Genomic DNA, 18817 nt, shown 5'->3' with positions numbered 1-18817 from the left:
GCACATTTTAACGTTATCCCATTAATTATGTGGTTTTATTTCATTGCAAAATAATAGGACTAATTACAATTATGACCTTTCTATTTTGGTCTTTTTTTTTTTTTATGATCCATGAACATCAAAACCATACATAAAAAAAATCCCTTATAAAAAAGATAATCTCATAATAACTGCTTTTAAAATGGAAAATTACAAGAATTAAAGTTGTTTAGAACCTTAAAGTTGTTTAGAACCTTAATTTCCACAAAACCATGTTTCAGATTTTACAAATTCGCCATTTTTTGAATTTTTTGTCTCTAAACCACTTTTTCTCTCCTAATGCGTTGACCTGGACCCTGAATGACCTAATGAATTTGGTCATTCACCATTAGATCTAAACTCATTAAATTTACACCTTAGGATGCTTTGTATATCCACCGTATGATTATAATGAACCTAGATCTAAAAGACCAAAGGTTATTTAGGGTCCAGGTGAACACTACTAACCTCGAAACCAAAAAATTCGAAAAAAATTAAAGGATAAGATGCAAGAATATACCCAACGTTGGCAACTAGAAACAATTTTACTCATAACGTTATAAAATGCACAATTATAACCCTAATGTTTGTAAATTGGACCAATTTTACCCATAATGTTTGAAAGTTATTATTAACTGATGACTTTATGCAGTCATGAATCTCATTATCTCCGTATCATATGTGTATTATTGTTATCACTTATAAATAACAAATAAAAAACGATTGGAAAAAAAATTATCTCGTTTTCTACACCATATCAAAAACACATGCACACGTTTCATACCTCTATACGTGTAAAAAAAATTAAGAAGTTTTTTTTTAAAAAATTATTTTGTTTTCTACACCATATCAAAAACACGTGTACACACGTTTCATACCTCTATACATGTCTTTGATCGGTAATAACATAACGCATAAGTGGAGTAAATATAACGAGATTCGTGTCTGCTTGCAGTCAGAGGTAAAATTGAGCCAGCTACCATTTGTAACAAAATTAGTTTTGGTTGCCAAAATTAGAAGTATTTTTGTATCTTATCCCAAAGATCAAAGTTGATTAAAATGTAATTTCTATAGAAGATTAAATGTTATTGGAATAGTTACAGGACAAAAGATGTTACTAAAACGCAAAATTAATGGACTCTTATATTCGGTTTTAAAATTCACAAAATAAAGTAAGACCAAAATTGAGAGCACGTGACCGTAATTTATTCCAAAATACTGTAAGTAGTAATTTGTGACGAAAAGTAATTGCAGAGAACTTGAAAACTTGTAAAGTGCAAGTTTTGGACAGATCATATGTTTCTCCAAATCACAGATGTCAAAGAAAGAACGGTCAGAATCTCTGTCTGTGGGTCTAGTTGTATTGGAAAGTAGAATACTAAACCGAAAGTCTATTGAGTTACAGATGTTTTAACAAAGTACATAAAATTTGATTCCAATATTAGGTTAGGTCACATTCTATGATTAAACCACTTAATCTTTGAGAATACAACACTGAAATTCAATTCAACTACTTAATGTACAGGGAGGGTTTCATAAGAATAATGACATCTCAGGGCCCGGAATGAAGGACAGAATGCCTTCACCAAACAGCTCAAACAGTGACGTCACAAGTTTCCCAGATTTCAACTCATCCTTCCATACCTGACCAAGGATGCCTGATGTCTTTATAGCTCCACCAACTCCCTTTTCCCTATCAACTTTTCTCTCTACCTCTTTATTCTTACGCATTTCATCCCCAGATGCCTTAACACCTACTGGAGCTGGACCAACTGCTTCAATTTCCATATCAGATGATGATTTCTCACTTAAAACTACATTAACTGGACCATCTGTTGCTATCTTCTTTCTTGGTGGTTCTTCCAAGTGCTCCTTGCTTGCCTTGCGTTTCTCTATTGTTTTTTTTTTTTAAGTCAGAAACAGAAAAATTTGTGACCAAATGCATTGTGATTGCATTTTCACACACGCCCAAGTAAATCAGATCGACTCTAGTCCACTTGCGAAAAAAAAGTCTGAACCAAATACTGAAATTATAATTGAACACAATTTTTTTAATAGAAAATGACATTTCTAAGATCTAATGCAATGTAAACTATTAAGATACAACTCCGTCTTAAACGTGCTCCCTTGGATCATTGGATCACCATCAACAACTTTCATCAACACTGAATGATTTTCCTCCTATTATATACTGAGGATACCATAAAAATAAAAAGAATAAAAAAAGAATTAAGAAGGAAGCTGACTACTTGTAATAAAGTCCCTTCCTATATTGCACATCCATAAAAAAAAAAGAGTTGATCCACTTTAGTTTAACACAGTGATCACCACCATTAGGACTTAAATTCAAATCTAAATTTCAGGCAAAGTTGCAAGAATATTAGCAAGTAAACCCTAATAGAGAAATGGTATTTCATTTAAAAAGAAAAAGAATAGCAATGTTGATAGGACCTACTTGAGCCCGTAGTGTCAATCTTTCCATTGGTCTTCCACACAACATGTGTCGGAGGTGATGAAAAAGGTGGAAATATCTTCAGGTGGTTGTACATGCATAGACCTGCTGCATGCTAGAAAATGAATTGACTGTGTTACATAACCACCTTGAGACTTCTCCCAAGTAATTACGGGATAAGCATATAACATCATGTCACAATTATTCAAATTATGCCTATTTAGAGCGAATTGCTATATTTCCTATTCTTATTTAAGGGAGATTATATTTCCTATTCTTATTTAAGGTAGGATAGAATTAATAGGGTGATTTAAGGTAAGTTAGAATTATTAGTGTCATGAATTCAGGAAGACTAGTATACTTTCCTTTTCCCATTTTTCCTATTTAAGAGAATTGTACTGTACCAATTCATTATGCAATTGATTAATGAAATCTTTATTTCTTTCTTCTGAATTCTCTCTATTCTCTCTTTTCTCTGTTTATCTCGATCTCTCTTTAACCTTCTCTCTTCTTTCTCTATTCTTCTCTTAAGATCTTTTCTGCCCTAATCTTACTGTCAGAAATCCCTAATCCTGACATTGGTATCAGAGACTACAATCCTCCGCTATTATTTTAAATTGTATGAACAGTAAGGACCAACTATACACAAACCATGGAAGCCATTGAAAGACAAATTCAGGCCTTAAATGCCAAATTGAAGGAACATGAAGAGCTCACTGCCACCAACATGGGAATCCTGAAAGGTGAGTTCGCTGATGTTCAGGCCGCTCAAAACCTGCGTCTGGACTCAATCAAGAAAGATCAAAACAAAGCTCAGTCTTCCATTGAAGAGGTAGTTAGATCTCTAACTTCTCTCACCTTAATCATTCAAAACAACGAAAGTCAGTCCCAGCCTCCTAAAACCCTCCAACCTGAAACACATCCTCATAAGGAAAACGGAAATTCCTCCTTTATCATGGGTAATTCGGGAAAGGGCATTTTAGGTGATTACCATCATCAAAACAAAACTGATTCCTCAAATTCAAACCCTTATTTCAGTAAGATGCTACCTAAGTGTGCTCTGCCTTATTTCGAGGGGATTGATGTGGATAATTGGTTAAGTAAATGTGAGAAATATTTCCAATTATTTGAAGTGGTGGAAGAAAGAAGGTTGGATCTCGTTGATTTGTATTTGCACGGAAGGGCTGAGAAGTGGTTTAAAAATTGGATCAAAATCCAACCAGTTGTTAATTGGGAGATCTTTGTGGAAGAAATTAGCAAAAGGTTCCAGGAAAATGACACCAGTGATGTTGTAGAACAGCAATGGATCCAAACTAACCATTCCTACACCATAACCTCTGCTGAAATAAATCCAACACCTGTAACAACTCAGAAACCTAACCCTACATTCACACCTCCATTAACTACTTCACCTTACACCCAAAACACCCCAATCAAACTGCAACTTCTGCCTGAAACCAATCTGATACCAGTGGCCAACCCGAAAACTCCGGACACTACACTATTTGGAGCAAACGTGAGCCCATCGGTTGGCCAAACAATTGGGCTTCCTTACTCTCATAGTTATGCTTTTATTGGTTCTTCCTTACCAAGGAGTGCGACTCCTAATGCTCAACTTGATGCTAAGGCTCTGAGCCCTTGCACTACTTCCATTAGACTAGGGAGACCTTATGCTTCTGAAAAAGGAGGTTTTAATGACTCACAGCTAATCACCGGTGTTTCCTTTGGCATGAGCGAGTCTATAGATTTATCAGCTGTTTTAATTGGCATGAATTTGTCAATAAATGGTATTATTGATGAGAATTTTCTTCTACGGACATTTGGAAGAGTTGAGTCTGTTGCTAGAGTGAAGATGAAGTGGCCTGGAGCAACTATAGAACGATGGTGAGAGAGAAATTGTGGATTTGCTGCATTCATAAATCGAGCTGAAGGACAAATAGCAAAAGATGAAATGCAAGGAGATGTGGTAGCTTATCAACCGTATGCATTGGAAAGAATGAAAATCCTATGGAGTGTTGATGCTCACAAGTATGAACCAATAAGATGGCTCACTAAGGATGGTCTGTTTGAGCCACAGTCACAAAGCCCTTTCAAGTTCACTGTCGTTCCCCTACAAATTCAATGGGTTGTTTCTGTCCCGGAGCCGTTTCAAGTTCACTGAATTCCAAACTTCATACATTCTTGGGGACAAGAATGCTCTAAAGGGGGAAGTATTGTCACAATTATTCAAATTATGCCTATTTATAGCGAATTGCTATATTTCCTATTCTTATTTAAGGGAGGTTATATTTCCTATTCTTATTTAAGGTAGGTTAGAATTAATAGGGTGATTTAAGGTAAGTTAGAATTATTAGGGCCATGAATTTAGGAAGACTAGTATACTTTCCTTTTCCCATTTTTCCTATTTAAGAGAATTGTGCAGTACCAATTCATTATGCAATTGATTAATGAAATCTTTATTTCTTTCTTCTCTCTTTTCTCTGTTTATCTCGATCTCTCTCTAACCTTTTCTCTTCTTTCTCTATTCTTCTCTTCTCCTAAGATATTTTCTGCCCTAATCTTACTCTCTTTTCTCTAACCTTCTCTCTTCTTCTCTTCTCCTAAGATCTTTTCTGCCCTAATCTTACTGTCAGAAATCCTAATCCTGACATTGGTATCAGAGATTTCCTTCCTCTGCCCATGGAAGAAATTGATCGACGATGGAAACAGATTTGCAAGGAGCAACATGACTCCGATCAGCGATGGGAACTTCTTCACAAGAAGCAACAAGACTCTCTTGAACAAATCTGTAAATCCCTCTCAAATTTGTCTCAATTGATTCTAGAAACTCAAGGAGTTTCAAATCCCTCTTCTATTGCCTACCAGTTGTTTGATGTAATGCCTGAGAACAAAGAAGAGGAAACCTTGCAAACCACCCTCCAACTGTTTGATGAAATGGCACAAAAGAAAATAGAATTGGAAGGTCTCTATTTGCAAGGAAAAGTTGAAGATGTGCTAGAGCAGCCTTCTCTAAGGAAGCAGGTCACTGTTGAAATTGTTAAGGAGGGTCTGTTTAGAAGGGTAAGCCCCTTCATTATTGAGTCTTACTCTCTACCATGTCCCATCATTCCTTTAAATATTGGGATTAAGAGATCCTATTACCCTAGAGCATTACAAGCAGCCCTTAGGCAAGACAAAGATGATAGGGAAGAATTGCAACCTAAACCGCCATTCAAATCCCCAATAACCACCCTAAACACCCAAAACAATCTGAAACCTAACCCGACTTTCAGATCTCCAATCACCTCAAACACACTGAAAATCCTTGTTGAAACTAATATGCCTTCAGTGATCAAACATAAAACTTTAGATGTCAGAACCCAAAACTTTCCTACTATTGAGAAAACACATAGCTCATGCTGGAATTTTAAGAAGAGAAATTTTCCAGGTCATCTTCGTGTTCCGCTACAAATTCAATGGGCTGTTTCCGTAGCAGAGCCCTTTCAAGTTCACTGATCTCCATATTTTGACATTCTTGGGGACAAGAATGCTCTAAAGGGGGAAGTATTGTCACATATAAGCAAAAGAAGAAGGATTAAAATGGCTCTTTACCATCCTTAGCTGTCATTCTATCTATTTAGTGAATTGCTGTAATTCATATTCTTATTTAAGGTAGGTTGTATTTCCTTTTCTTATTTAAGGTATGTTAGAATTATTAGAGTGATTTAAGGTAGATTGTATTTCCTATTCCTATTTAAGTAGGTTAGAATTATTAGAGAGATGAATTTGTTAGGCCATCTTTACTTTCTTTTTCCCTATTTAAGAGAATTGGGATGTACTAATTCATTATGCAATTGATTAATGAAATTCTTATTTCTTTTTTCTAAACTCTCTCTCTATTCTCTCTTTTCTCTGTTTATCTCGATCTTTCTCTAACCTTCTGTCTTCTTTCTCTCTTCTTCTCTTCTCCTAAGATCTTTTCTGCCCTACTCTTACTGTCAGAAATCCTAATCCTGACACATCACCATTTAAACCACTTACCAACAACGCTCCATAAACACGCCAAGCTTCATGCCTCTTCATCTCATTTTTTTGCTTCTCAAGAACCATCTCTGGTTCAAGAACTTGGAGATAAGGCTTGAGGTTTGGCAGTAAAAGAAGGCGAACCTGCATTTAAAGCAATATCATTGCTGATTCAAATCCCATGATGAAACATATAATTATTATTCTTTTATGCAAAAAATAAATACATAACTTATAGTTTTATGATCACAACGTACAGAGTCTAGAATGGGAAACAAAGCATTTGACAAGAATATAGCGATAAGTAATTCAACTCCCCAAATCAATTTCAGTGCAAATGCTCATCCAACAGATAAATAGTCAATGTCAGCATCCAAAACCCAGAAACCTATACAACAAAATTAGGCATGGTAGCAGGATTGGATGTGCTACAAGTACATAAATTTTCCCCAAACTGTGTAGAAAGAATGCATGGAGCCAAGAGAACAGAGACACTTTCAAATAACAGATTAAAATGGTATATAACAAAGAATTGCTTGAAGAAAACCTTTGCTTCTGCTTTGGTATCAATGTATGATAGAAGGATAAGAATAGGCAGATATATTTTCAAAATATGGCCCTTCAATTTAAAATAATTTGTTTCCTTTTCAAAAACTAAATAAAAGTGGAGACAACTTTGTTTTGACTAAATTATCCGAAAGGAGAAAGTGCAAGTGAAAATATTACATTTCTTTGATCTTTCTATGTATAAAACGCGTTTAAATGTCATATATAACAGGATCTATCAAAAAATAACTATATAGCAACGAGGACTTTCCAAAATTTGCAATCATTTGAATTGCAACGGTCAACACCACAAATAAATTAACCCTACAAGACGCCACAAAATCTGCTGCTGAGCTGACTCTTATCTATGCAATTGCAGAATGTTATCTAATATTAATTAGCATCTTATCTTGTTTTATCCCCTTTATAACCTACAATTGTTCCTCCAAAGCCATAATTTATCTCCAAGAAGAATTTCTTTTTCCCATTTTTACACATTTACCAAAGCAGCAAAAGGTTGACCATTCATCAACATAACTATAGATGAAAACCTTTAGTTAATCTCTTCTTTTGTTTTATCGATTTGTCAAACAGCTGCTGTATGATATATAACTTTTGCAGGTTGCACATTAGAACAATTTAAGGATATAATTTGTGATTAGCATTCTACAAACAATTTTAACTACTAGAAATGTGAAAGAAGAGCATACCACATTGGGCCCAAGGGCTGCCAACCCTTGAACTGCGCCATAATGTTGAGTAAGTGACCGTTTTGGGTCCAAAAGTGCATTAATCAATGTTTTCGTCAAACGTGTCTGAAGACTGCTATAAACATGTCCAAATCTGCAATAAAATTTGAGACTTGAATCTTGAGTATGAGATATGAAGCAGAACAATGATATGGATGAACAATTCAAGTCAGCAGATTGGCTAGGAAGCAAAACAACTAAAACGATGAACTCCCCAAACATCCAACTTCTAAATAGGGGAAAAGAATTAAGATGTAGCTTAGTATCCACAAATTTCTCGCGTAATTACATTGGTTGGTAGAACTCAGCCAGATTTATAACTTTTGAGGGAAAAAAAGGAAATGCACAGGATGCCATAGATGTAAAAGTGAAAGGAACCAAGCAGATGATCTACTGGATGCCTGAGCCTGAGTTCAGATTATTTTGTATGCATAAGGATAAATACAAATGATGGTTTGTTACTGATTACTATACTAGCAAAATGTTTCTGTTGTGTGTACAAAAGAAAGCTACATCACAGTGTATTACCTTTTGCATATCGAGGCAACCAGGTTGGCTGTGAAGTCTCTGAGTTCCCAGTGGTTGTCTGCAAATCTATTCCCTATCCTTTTTGCAACAAGGCAGGTGACCACAGATGGCATCAATTGATGTAGCTAAGAAGAAATCCAACTCATCAATTTCAAACATTGCATAGTCTTCACGCAGACTACAGAAGTATATACAGTTGTTGAATAGTTATAAGGAAAGACCACTTAAGATTGTCGTGACAGATCATATAACCAAGAAATCAGCACCAATAAATAATAAGTTACTAGGTCTGAAGTTGTTTAGTTAAAGAACATGTTCTGTTTCAATTCAAACTAATTAGTGAACCAACTGTAGAAAGAAAGGTTACTCCAACTGCCAAGGAAATAGAAAAAACTACACTAAGAGATAGTGAACAGAAAAATAAAAAGAACCATATGTGCATATGCATAGTAAAACAAATGCACCTTTTTTCCCCTCAACAAAAGTATATTTTGTGCAAGTAATTACTCCACTTTTTTTAGAATAACTGTGACAAAGAAAAAAACTGATCATAGCTGTATTTTTCTTTCTAGAGGAAATAAATTTTCCAGATGAATTTCTGATCATGGTTTTACCAGCAATAAAGAATGCTTGGAAACAAATTTTGTAATGGTGGTCAGAATAAAGGGCGGCCCGGTCGCATTACGCGTCCCCGCTGAGCAAGGGTCCGGGGAGGGGTCCCACCACAAGGGTGTATTGGGGGCAAGCCTTCCCTTGCCAATTTAATTGGCAAGAGGCCGCTCCTAAGACTCGAACCCGTGACCTCTGGTCACACGGCAACAACGTTTTACCGTTGCGCCAAGAGGGATGATGCAAATTGTTCAATCTTACATAAAAGGGCATTCTAAAAGCCAACCTCAGAGCTGTATTAACATTAACACAAGGTTTGACACCCAAGAAAATAAACTGACAGAATATTATTTCACAATAGTAAATTTACATACAACCAGTTCACTTACATATGGATCTATATGTATGTGAGGATTCTGCAGAAGACTACTAACTACACGCATCAACGCAACCAGAAGGTGATAATTATTTAAACCACGAGAAACCTGCATAATTAGAGGGAAAAATTAGTCTGAAAAACAGCATAGCTTTCCATTTGTTGGTGTGTGACAAAATATTAGGATATTATCACCTCATCAGCTATGAAGCATGTGAAGTAAGGGACCAATGGATGAAGTCCAGTATCGGTGGCTAGACTCACTAAAGCTTCTTTGAAGAGAGCTGACTCGGGACTAGTCATTATAAGCTCTGTGATTTTATCAAAGTATAGCTGCAAACAGCCACGAAAAAAATTAAATAAATTATACTAACGCGTGGAAAACTAAAAATAAATAAATGTAACAAATTGATGGTATATTAGTCACCTGCAACTCCCTAGATAATACATGCTTAACCGGAAGTTTAATGTCAATTGGAAGTCCCTCTTTTTGTTCATTGTTTTTTCCATCAGTAGGAGGCGCAATAACTGAAGATGAAGCATAAAAATCCAATATTAGCTCCAAATTCTGGCCAATATAGAAACAGAAATTGAAAATAGCATTCTTCATCAATTTCATCAGAATCCTCTTAAGTATTTTCTGGGAGGAAATTGCCACAATTTACAGCATTTCTTTTGCCCATATAAAACAAAACAGCGAGCATTTCTAGTTGTCTCATTAACTCTTCAAAGTTCAATATCCACCTTATAATATACCATCCTACTTTAAAAGTCAAAGGCGCTGGGAACCCAAAAAGTGCTATTGTCCATTTTAAATTTTAATCATGAAATATAATTTGCTGAATTATAATAGTTGTGAAAAGTGCTAATACACAATATTATAGGTGCTATGATTAGGCACTAGGAACGTAAAACAAGAAGGTGTCTAGAAAAAAAAAAGAGATTAACCTTCCAACGGAGCATTTTCCGGGATAGCAGGTTGTACACCTTCAATAGCTAGCCAATGACAAACAATCGAAGTATCAAGTGGTGCTTTTGGTAAAGGAGCTTCAATGATCTGCACATCATGCAAAAAATGCTGAAACATAAAAAGAGATCCAAAATATTATTTTATATGATAAAGTAAGTTAGTACGAGTAACAATTCCTTACATCTTTGAAGTCAATATCTTTGTCATCAATGTAAAACAAATCTCTATGACCAATGGCTCTCTTGAACTGCAAAGAGCCCCCTGATGCATTGCCATAAATTGGCTGATAGAAAACGAACTAAGATAATAAGATTAAATAGAAATTGCCTGAACAATTTAGAATTTTAACTTTTGAAAATCAACAACACTAGTTGTATTAATAGTATTCAAGACATCAACCATTCAATTCTCTCTCAAATACATTGGATTACAGCAAAATGTCGGCCAGAAAAACATTGAAGCCCTAAACTCAGATTGCAACTATGAGCATAAAAGTAGATGGCAAGGTATCCATATTTTCATGCTTTGAACATAAAATAAAAGCCATATAAGATTCAGAAACAATTATGTTGCTAACATCTGAAACACAACCGTAGTTCAAAGCTTTAATACAAAGTTTTCTCTATCTCCTTTTTATATAAGGAAAGTCTTTAGTTCTATCATTAAACAAATGGCAAGTCAATTGTGTATACTCCAAGAATTCCCAGGGTGCAAAGTTATCCTTCTGTTTCATATGGTCGTGTCTCGGAGATGGGTCCATATTTCTCTCAAGTTCTCCCCTTCTAGTTTCCCACATCGCAAAACGAGTTCAGCTTAGTTTCTACCAAATTCCATACATTTTGCAGCTTCGATCGAATTTTTTTACTAACCAACTACCAAACGACTACGTAACATCAATTTCAGATGATTCCCACTCTCAGATAAAACATTGCCCACCAAATTCGGGAAAAGAAAAGCAATTGAAGGGAAGATCGATTACCTCGACATTTCTGAGGTTAAGAGCACCATCAACATCATCAACAGTCAAGACAGTCCTTCTAGAATGACGCATACATTTGATTGCCTCCTGGTAGGTCATAAGTCGTAAGAAATAGCAACTATGTTCATAAAATACAGAGAAAAAAGTTAGATAAAAGAAGAAAGAACCTGCATGATTTCGCGCATGCGATATTCAACATCAGGGGCAAGTAAAAGGGCAGCATCTTCAGTCAAATTGTTTATCCCAATACTCTGAGCTATCACTTGTATAGTCTCCTTGGGGACTATACTCATTCTCCCTCGCTTACACAAGTCGAATGGCTTAGCTTGTAGGGATTAAACCCCCAAACAAAACCCTTGTGAATTGTGAGCAACAGAAAGACCAAGTAGATTTGAAGAGCTCAATCAATCATCATAACCATATTCGAAACAAGAAAGAGATATAATCAGGAAAGGATAACTTGCTTTTCAACTTTTCGCCTTTGCTAATCCTTGGCGCTTTGTAGCTCCCTCCCAGACTAAGAGCCTTGTCAACGGGGGTGGGAAATATCATAACTATTGGTACTGCCCAGTTATTTCTCAATATTCCAAAACCCATTTGCGTAGGACTGGTCACAGAGAAAAAAAACACGTTTTATTTTTTTTTTAATACATAAAAATAACCAGTTGCATTAATAAACCAAGCAACTTAATACATACAACAAAAAAAAAAAATGGACAATTACAAAACTAGCACTTTTTAAGGGGTTAGTTTTCTTTTCTAACATACTTTCAAAATCTCACCAAAACTAACACATTTCATTAACTAAATTTCAACCTTACCCTCATCTCTAACCTTTTATAACGTTGTCTTTCCCCCCATTTTCCTCTTTTCCTCCCGCTCACGCTCTCGCTCTCTCTCTCACTATCTCTCTCTCTCTAAAGAACGGGATCAATTTATAGACGCCGATCAACATTCAATCCAACCCACAGTGTGTGCTTCAAGATTTTATACACAATCATGTAAGTTTTACATTTATTTACAATATTTAAAGCTTCGTCCTATTCATGGTTAAGATGTATCATTTTGTTTCTCTAAAACCCAATGTATATCGTTGCTGTTGTCATTTCATGATATTACTGTTCGTGCGAAACCCTAAAATGAGTGACATTGTTGTAAGAAGATGCATTTGATTTGGAACTTCAATCCGCGGTTTTCCCGACAGTGTCGATATTTGTCGATATAAGATGAATATCGACAGACAGAAATGTGTGATTTTCCATTCTAAATCATAAAATTCAAACACAAAGCACATAAAACATAACCATATTTTTATATTAAAATAAGGAAAAAAATACATAAAACATAAAAAAACGAAAAAAAACACAGGTAAACATAATAGAAAAACACAAAACACATAAGCAAAAAAAAGAAACAAACACAAAACACCTAATAAAAGTACGTAAACATTAAAAACAAAAAAAAACACATGATAAACTAAAGGTACTCAGGACCCATTAACGCATCAGCGTAGTCCTTCCTGGACTTCTCCAAGTCCCTCTTGAGGCGCCTCACTATCCTCCTCAGCCGCCTGTTTTGTCCCATGACTGACTCCAGAAGGTCAGACGTTTCTTCTGCAGCCCAAGACATGGTGTGTGCCATGCCCCTCATGAACGTCACTATTTCGGCCGTGCCTCCATCACGGAACGAAAGGATGAAAGCAGCCATGAGTTCTTCGAACTCGGGCAGAGGATGAGGTGGTGGTGGTGGCGACTGTGGTGATCCTGGTGGTGTTGCTGCCATTTTTTTGATAAACTTGAGAGCTGAAGAGTTTACTAGAATGAATAATAAACTATGAACAGACAACGAGTCTATTTATAGATGAAGGAACTGTAATATGCATGGGGAATCTCAACAGACTATAGATTCATATGCGAATAAGAGTGATCATTACATGCATTTAATGCTCATTAACAGATCATTCTAGAAAAAAAGTCTATTCATATTCCGTCGATATATGTCGATATATGAGCACTATCGACATCTATCACGATAATACTTCGCAGATATGTGCCTTTATATGTCGATATGTGCCGATAGGTGTCGAAACGTATGTTGTATCGACATATATCGACGTATTTAATCCTGAGAGTGAAAGTCAAAGTGATCATTACATGCATTTAAGGCACCGCTTAACAGATCATTCTAGAAAAACGTCTTTTGATCTTCCGTCGAAATCAATCGATACATGATCACTATCGACATCTATCACGAGAATACATTGTAGATATGTGCCGATATGTGTCTATATTTAAGTTGTATCGACATATATCGACATATCTTATAGTTTGAAGTGTGTATACCAATAATATATAATTTTCGTTAGCTTTCTTCGTTTAGTTACAATAATATATAATTTACTTCTGTGTTTATGATAATGCAGAAATATGTCCACCCCGAATATTTGTCTGTGTATGCTTTCGTGGGATGGAGAATGGAAAAAAGAGGGGCACATGGACACTATGATATACGTTGGTGGTCAATCTAAGGTGCTCCATTTTTCAACGCCAACTGACTATCAAACTTTGAGAGATAGAATTCACGCTTCCTTGAATGTTGATGCAACCTGTTTTGACATACAAATGGCAATGCACACAACATACGGTCCAAATAAACTTTTTGGAAGATTAGCACACATAGTGGATGACAATGATATTGCTGGTTTCGTTGAGTTTTGTAGATGGAATAAACCCGGTGTGATGCCATTATATGTGACTATGACTTCTCGAACAAGTGTTGCGGAAGTAAGGTGACCAATGGTTGCTGAAGTACGGCGACCAAATGTTGCGGAAGTAAAACGACCAATTGTTGCAGAAGTAAGACGACCAATTGTTGCTGAATTATGGCCACAAAATGTTACTGAAGTAGAGGCAACCAGAATAAGTTATTGTGTACCTAACATAGCAATTGAGACTCGTGGTCCGGCAAAACATGTCATGAATCCATATACCCAATCTCATGTTGGGCTAGACGATATTACATTAGATCACAATTGTGGGTATGATAATGTAATGAACGGGGATGATCAAGGATATGGTAATGGATGTGATAACGATGACCATGGATATGATAACGAATACAATGGATTTGACAATGATGATCACGTATATGATAACGATGATCGCCAAATAGACGTTTCAGAACCATCGATTGATAATGTTCAACCAAGTTTGCATGAGATTGATGATGAAGCAGGAATGAGAAGGAGAACGGATCCATTTCGGTTTGTTCCACAAGTACCAGAGGATGTAGACATTCCGATGAAAACTACAGAATCTTCGGGGGATGGTGGGTTGAAGGCGCATGATATGTTCAAAAGCAAACGAGAACTACAAGATGCACTTGGAAGATATTCAATTGATAATATGTTCGAATGGAAGGTGCACAGATCAACTAAGTCTTTGTTTGAGGTCCGATGCAAGCATGTTGACACATGCAAGTGGCGGGCTAGAGGTGGAGTCATACTCGGTTCAAATATGTTCATGCTTCGGAGAATTGACAGTATGGACAGTCACACTTATGATAGGGGTGGACAACTATTGCCACATCATAGGCAAGCGGGGAAACGAGTAGCAGGTATTATACTTAGTGAGAAGTTAGATATGGAGAATCGGGTGTACCGTCCAAGTCACATCATTTGGGAGATTGAAAAATTATTTTCAATCAACTTATCTTACATGCAAGCTTGGAGAGCAAGATGTTGGGCGGTAGATAGCACGAGTGGTACACCTGAAGAATCGTACATGTTGTTACCTGATTATTGTGAGACACTGAAATTTGTTAATCCAGGTACGGTGACACATATTGAAACTGACGATGAAGATAATTTCAAATTCTTCTTCATGGCCATTGGTGCTTCAGCAAGTTCCAACACCCAAGGAAAAACTTTTTTTTCGCGAGTGTTATCCAACACACAGCCAATGGCAAAATACAACATGGCAAATGAAACTGCATCCTGATCAGATTCATCCTTCCAAACAGTTTGCAGCATAATTGTTTCCACGTCTTTATAGGATGGTGTAGGGATGCCTGGAAAAAACTTATTCCTAAATCTATATGGCTTATTTATCCCACTGAACCTTTCGAGAAATGCTTCCATGTCTCCAAACCGTAACCCACTTAGGAGTCCAAACTCCCAATCCCCAAATCTTAACTCAACACCTCTAACTTTGAAGCAAAGCTCCCTGGGTTTGAGGTCTTCACGTATGATCTCCCTTGTTAAAATGGTATGGCAGAGGACTCCTGCAAATACTGTATTGGTCATTTCCAAATATTGGCCGAAGCAACTCTTCCTAAATAGATTTAGTTGGTCTGATGTTAACAACCCCTTTATCTAGTTTGCTGCTTCTAGGTTACACCTAACTGTGATGACGCTTTCCGTTCCAAATGCTTCTTTGTATTTATATCCAGATTTCTTCTTGGCTTTCTTCTTCGAAGGAGAGCCATGCTCATCTCTCTTCCTCTTGTCTACACGATCATGCTGAAAAATGTTGTAGACATGTCATCAGGGAACATACAATTAAGCTAATTATAACGTTGAGCTAGAATGAGCTAGCGTATGCTAAAATAAGAGAGTTATCAGTAATAGTTCGTCGATATGAATGTTCTATCGGCAATATAACGTCGATATGAATGTTCTATCGGCAAAATGATCGACGATATGAATGTTATATCGGTAATATATCGTCGATATGGATGTTCTATCGGCCATTAGGCTGTCTATGACTATGTACTATCTACAATTAGGTTGCCGATGAACATACACATCGATGAATTTCAACCAAACCGAATGACTTCCTAACACCAGACGAACCCAGAAAAAACCCTAACACCAGAAGCAGTAAACGAAACGAAACGAAACGAAATGTTCCTTCTCAAACACAACAAATGTACATGCAATAGAAGAGAGAAACGCAAATGTAAAGTCAAGTTATTTACCCTCTTTTTCGTTCTTCCTTCTGAATTCGATTCGTTGTCTGAGCTTGGTGTTCTCGCCATGTCCACTCGAAGTAACAAAGATTCGCCGGATGAAATGTACAGAATCGGCCAATGAATCGCCGGAAAGTTAGAGAGAGGAATAGAGGGGTGTTAGGTTAGAGTGATGGAAGTTCGAATGTTGAAGAGCGGGAGCGGAGTGTTAGAGATGAGGGCAAGGTTGGAATTTAGTTAATGAAATGTGTTAGTTTTGGTGAGTTTCTCAAAAGGAGTTAGAAAAGAAAACTAGCCCTTTAAAAGGTGCTAGTTTTGTAATTGTCCCCATAAAAAAAGAAAAATATTAGATATCCAATGGTGACAATGAGTGGAATGCTCGAACAAGCCAAAGAAAAATTCGGTTTATTTACTATGATGAGATATTTATAAGTATTGAGAGAAAACTAACAGCAAACTAGCATGTTAATTTTTCGATATTTTTTACGTGCAAAACTGAAGTCTAGGTATCTAAGTATGAAATAGATCAAATTTTAAGTACCATGGATGTAATTTTCTTATTATGTACCTTTTTTTTTCTGATCCACAACTTTCCACGGTTCCGAAAGGTCGGGCCAAAGTTGGATCTGCTCCTCAAATCAATGAACGGTCTTTATGGTCACCCGAGGTTCAATCTAAGAACTGACGACTTGATTAGCACTATGATCCGAGAAAAGCATGATGAAGAAAAAAACCAAAAGGAAGAGCATATGGTGACATCTTAAAACTAGGTACAAAAAGTTACTACAAGAAGAAAAGTTAGTATAAAGAAACCCCACAAAGAGTAGAAAAACACCTAAACTAAAACAAAAACTCATGTCGAAGCATTCTAGATCTCATATCAAGGCATTCTAAATCTCATATTTAGACCAAGGGATAGACTATAAACCATTTAGTAAGGTGCGGAGCGGAAAGCCGGGAAAAAAGCCTAGGGTTCCTAAGCACCATAAAGCCTAGCTAAGAATGGTACCTAAGAGCTAGGAATGAGCTTTCTTTCTCTATTTCTTAGAGAGAGAAAGTCTCGACCCAACGCCATGTAGCCACAATTAATGTTATACTTAATTTTGCTACGGGTCTGAAACCATAATGGTTCTTCCCGATGTAAGGAGAAATTCTGTATGTGCTAATATAGTAGGATCTTGCTAGTGAAAACAAAATATTTATCATTTTCCAATAAAGTAATGCGTATCCCTTTTTATTGAGCGGATATATTACATCTAGTCCATTATAAAATATTTCCATTTTTAAAAGAAAATTTATCCATTATGTTATTTTTTGAGGTTGAGTTCTCATGCATAACTACCTTATTTTCTACACAACTATTTTTAAAATTTGCATTTCAAAAATATGATTTTATTTTTGTTCTTCATCTTCTAACTTTATTATATTCTTTTCTTTTTCTCTTCCTTTTTCTTCTTCTTCTTCAAAAGTTGGTTCCAATTTTCTAGTTCTTGTTCATATTTAATTCGATTAGCAATTTCAATCAATTAATCAATTTAGAGAATAAACTAAAATATAAAAATAGACAATTAGAAAATTTTGTAAGCTAATGTTTCTAATTTCTTGATTCCCTTATGAGGGGATTGGAGAAGTTTCTCTACTTCTTTTACAAAGTTTATCACTTCCCAACAATGGATGTTTGGTCTCCCAGCATATATATACAATCATTTTAATTAAGGCTAGAATCAAATTGAGATGAAAGAAGAAAACTAGTTAATTGCATTTGCACTTGTAACACTTTTCGGAGTCGAAGCTTTTGCAGAAGTGTAGAAGCTAGTATTTTGAGAGGAAGATTTGTGTGAGGTTCTTTAAGATTTTGTCCTATTGAAGATGATGGAGAATCCCATTATTTGTTTTTTTTTTGAAAGAAATAGCAATATATTAACTCAAATCAAAAAGAAGAACATCGATAAGGAATTGAGGTGCACAAGCTCACTCCCCTCAAAAAGACATAGAATTTACAGCTTGAGTTAGGGTATAAGCATTAGAGTTTGTTGAAGGTTTAGCAAAAGAGATTGAAATATTAACTAACTCTTTAAAAATAGAAACACACTCTGTGATAACATCACCTAAATAGGACAGTCGAAATGTAGGATGATTACTTGCTTGTACTACAGACAAACAATCAGAAAGAATGGTAACGTCGATTCATAGATTTTAACCAAGAGAGAACTTTCCAGATTGAAATGGCTTCGGCTACAACAGGCTCAAAATAATCTTTTAATGCACCATAAAATGCATATACACAATAACTGATATGGATTAATATTGAACAAGTTGATTTTAATCTTAAATCAACAAAGATGTTTCTTCTCTAGCTAAATTAGAAGGAGTTAATCCCGAGGTTTCACGGACTAAATCCATAGGAATGGTGAAATCCCCATTGTTGAAGGGATAAACCTTAAAAAAAAGCTTCAACGAGAATATAATAATTTTGATTAATGTTCATCCTTAGAAATAAGGAGGCTTATATAGCTCTCCCAATTAAAAGAAAATGACTAAAATAACCTAACTAGGGTTACAACACAACTAAGAAAGATAGGGGTAAGATGGGAAAGAGATGCCTAAATGGCATTTAGAG

At 35.9% G+C, this 18817-nt stretch overlaps 1 protein-coding gene across 3 annotated transcripts; it reads right to left on the bottom strand.

Moving 5' to 3' along the window:
* Nucleotides 1-1424: 1424 nt before the first annotated feature.
* On the bottom strand, nucleotides 1425-11780 carry LOC136231310 (transcription initiation factor TFIID subunit 6). Of its 3 annotated transcripts, XR_010689751.1 has the most exons (13): nucleotides 11397-11780; nucleotides 11230-11316; nucleotides 10432-10548; nucleotides 10229-10337; nucleotides 9708-9808; nucleotides 9476-9613; nucleotides 9294-9389; nucleotides 8296-8420; nucleotides 7729-7861; nucleotides 6491-6616; nucleotides 2474-2585; nucleotides 2123-2209; nucleotides 1858-1910 (listed from the first exon to the last, which is right to left on the bottom strand). XR_010689751.1 is itself a non-coding variant. In XM_066020654.1 (12 exons), the coding sequence occupies exons 1-12, from the start codon at nucleotides 11520-11522 to the stop codon at nucleotides 1552-1554; spliced, it is 1629 nt and encodes a 542-aa protein (XP_065876726.1). In that variant the 5' UTR covers nucleotides 11523-11780; the 3' UTR covers nucleotides 1425-1551. The 3 variants fall into 3 exon arrangements, 2 of the variants coding, with proteins under 2 accessions (XP_065876726.1, XP_065876727.1); XM_066020654.1 differs by lacking the exon at nucleotides 2123-2209 and having other exon boundaries at nucleotides 1425-1910; XM_066020655.1 differs by lacking the exon at nucleotides 2123-2209 and having other exon boundaries at nucleotides 1425-1910; nucleotides 10432-10533; nucleotides 11397-11779.
* Between the last annotated feature and the right edge of the window lie 7037 nt (nucleotides 11781-18817).

This window comes from Euphorbia lathyris, chromosome 5 (assembly GCF_963576675.1).
Source record: "Euphorbia lathyris chromosome 5, ddEupLath1.1, whole genome shotgun sequence".
Classification (NCBI taxonomy): domain Eukaryota; kingdom Viridiplantae; phylum Streptophyta; class Magnoliopsida; order Malpighiales; family Euphorbiaceae; genus Euphorbia; species Euphorbia lathyris.
Note: the sequence above shows the minus strand (reverse complement) of the source record. Positions and strands in the feature narration are given on the sequence as shown.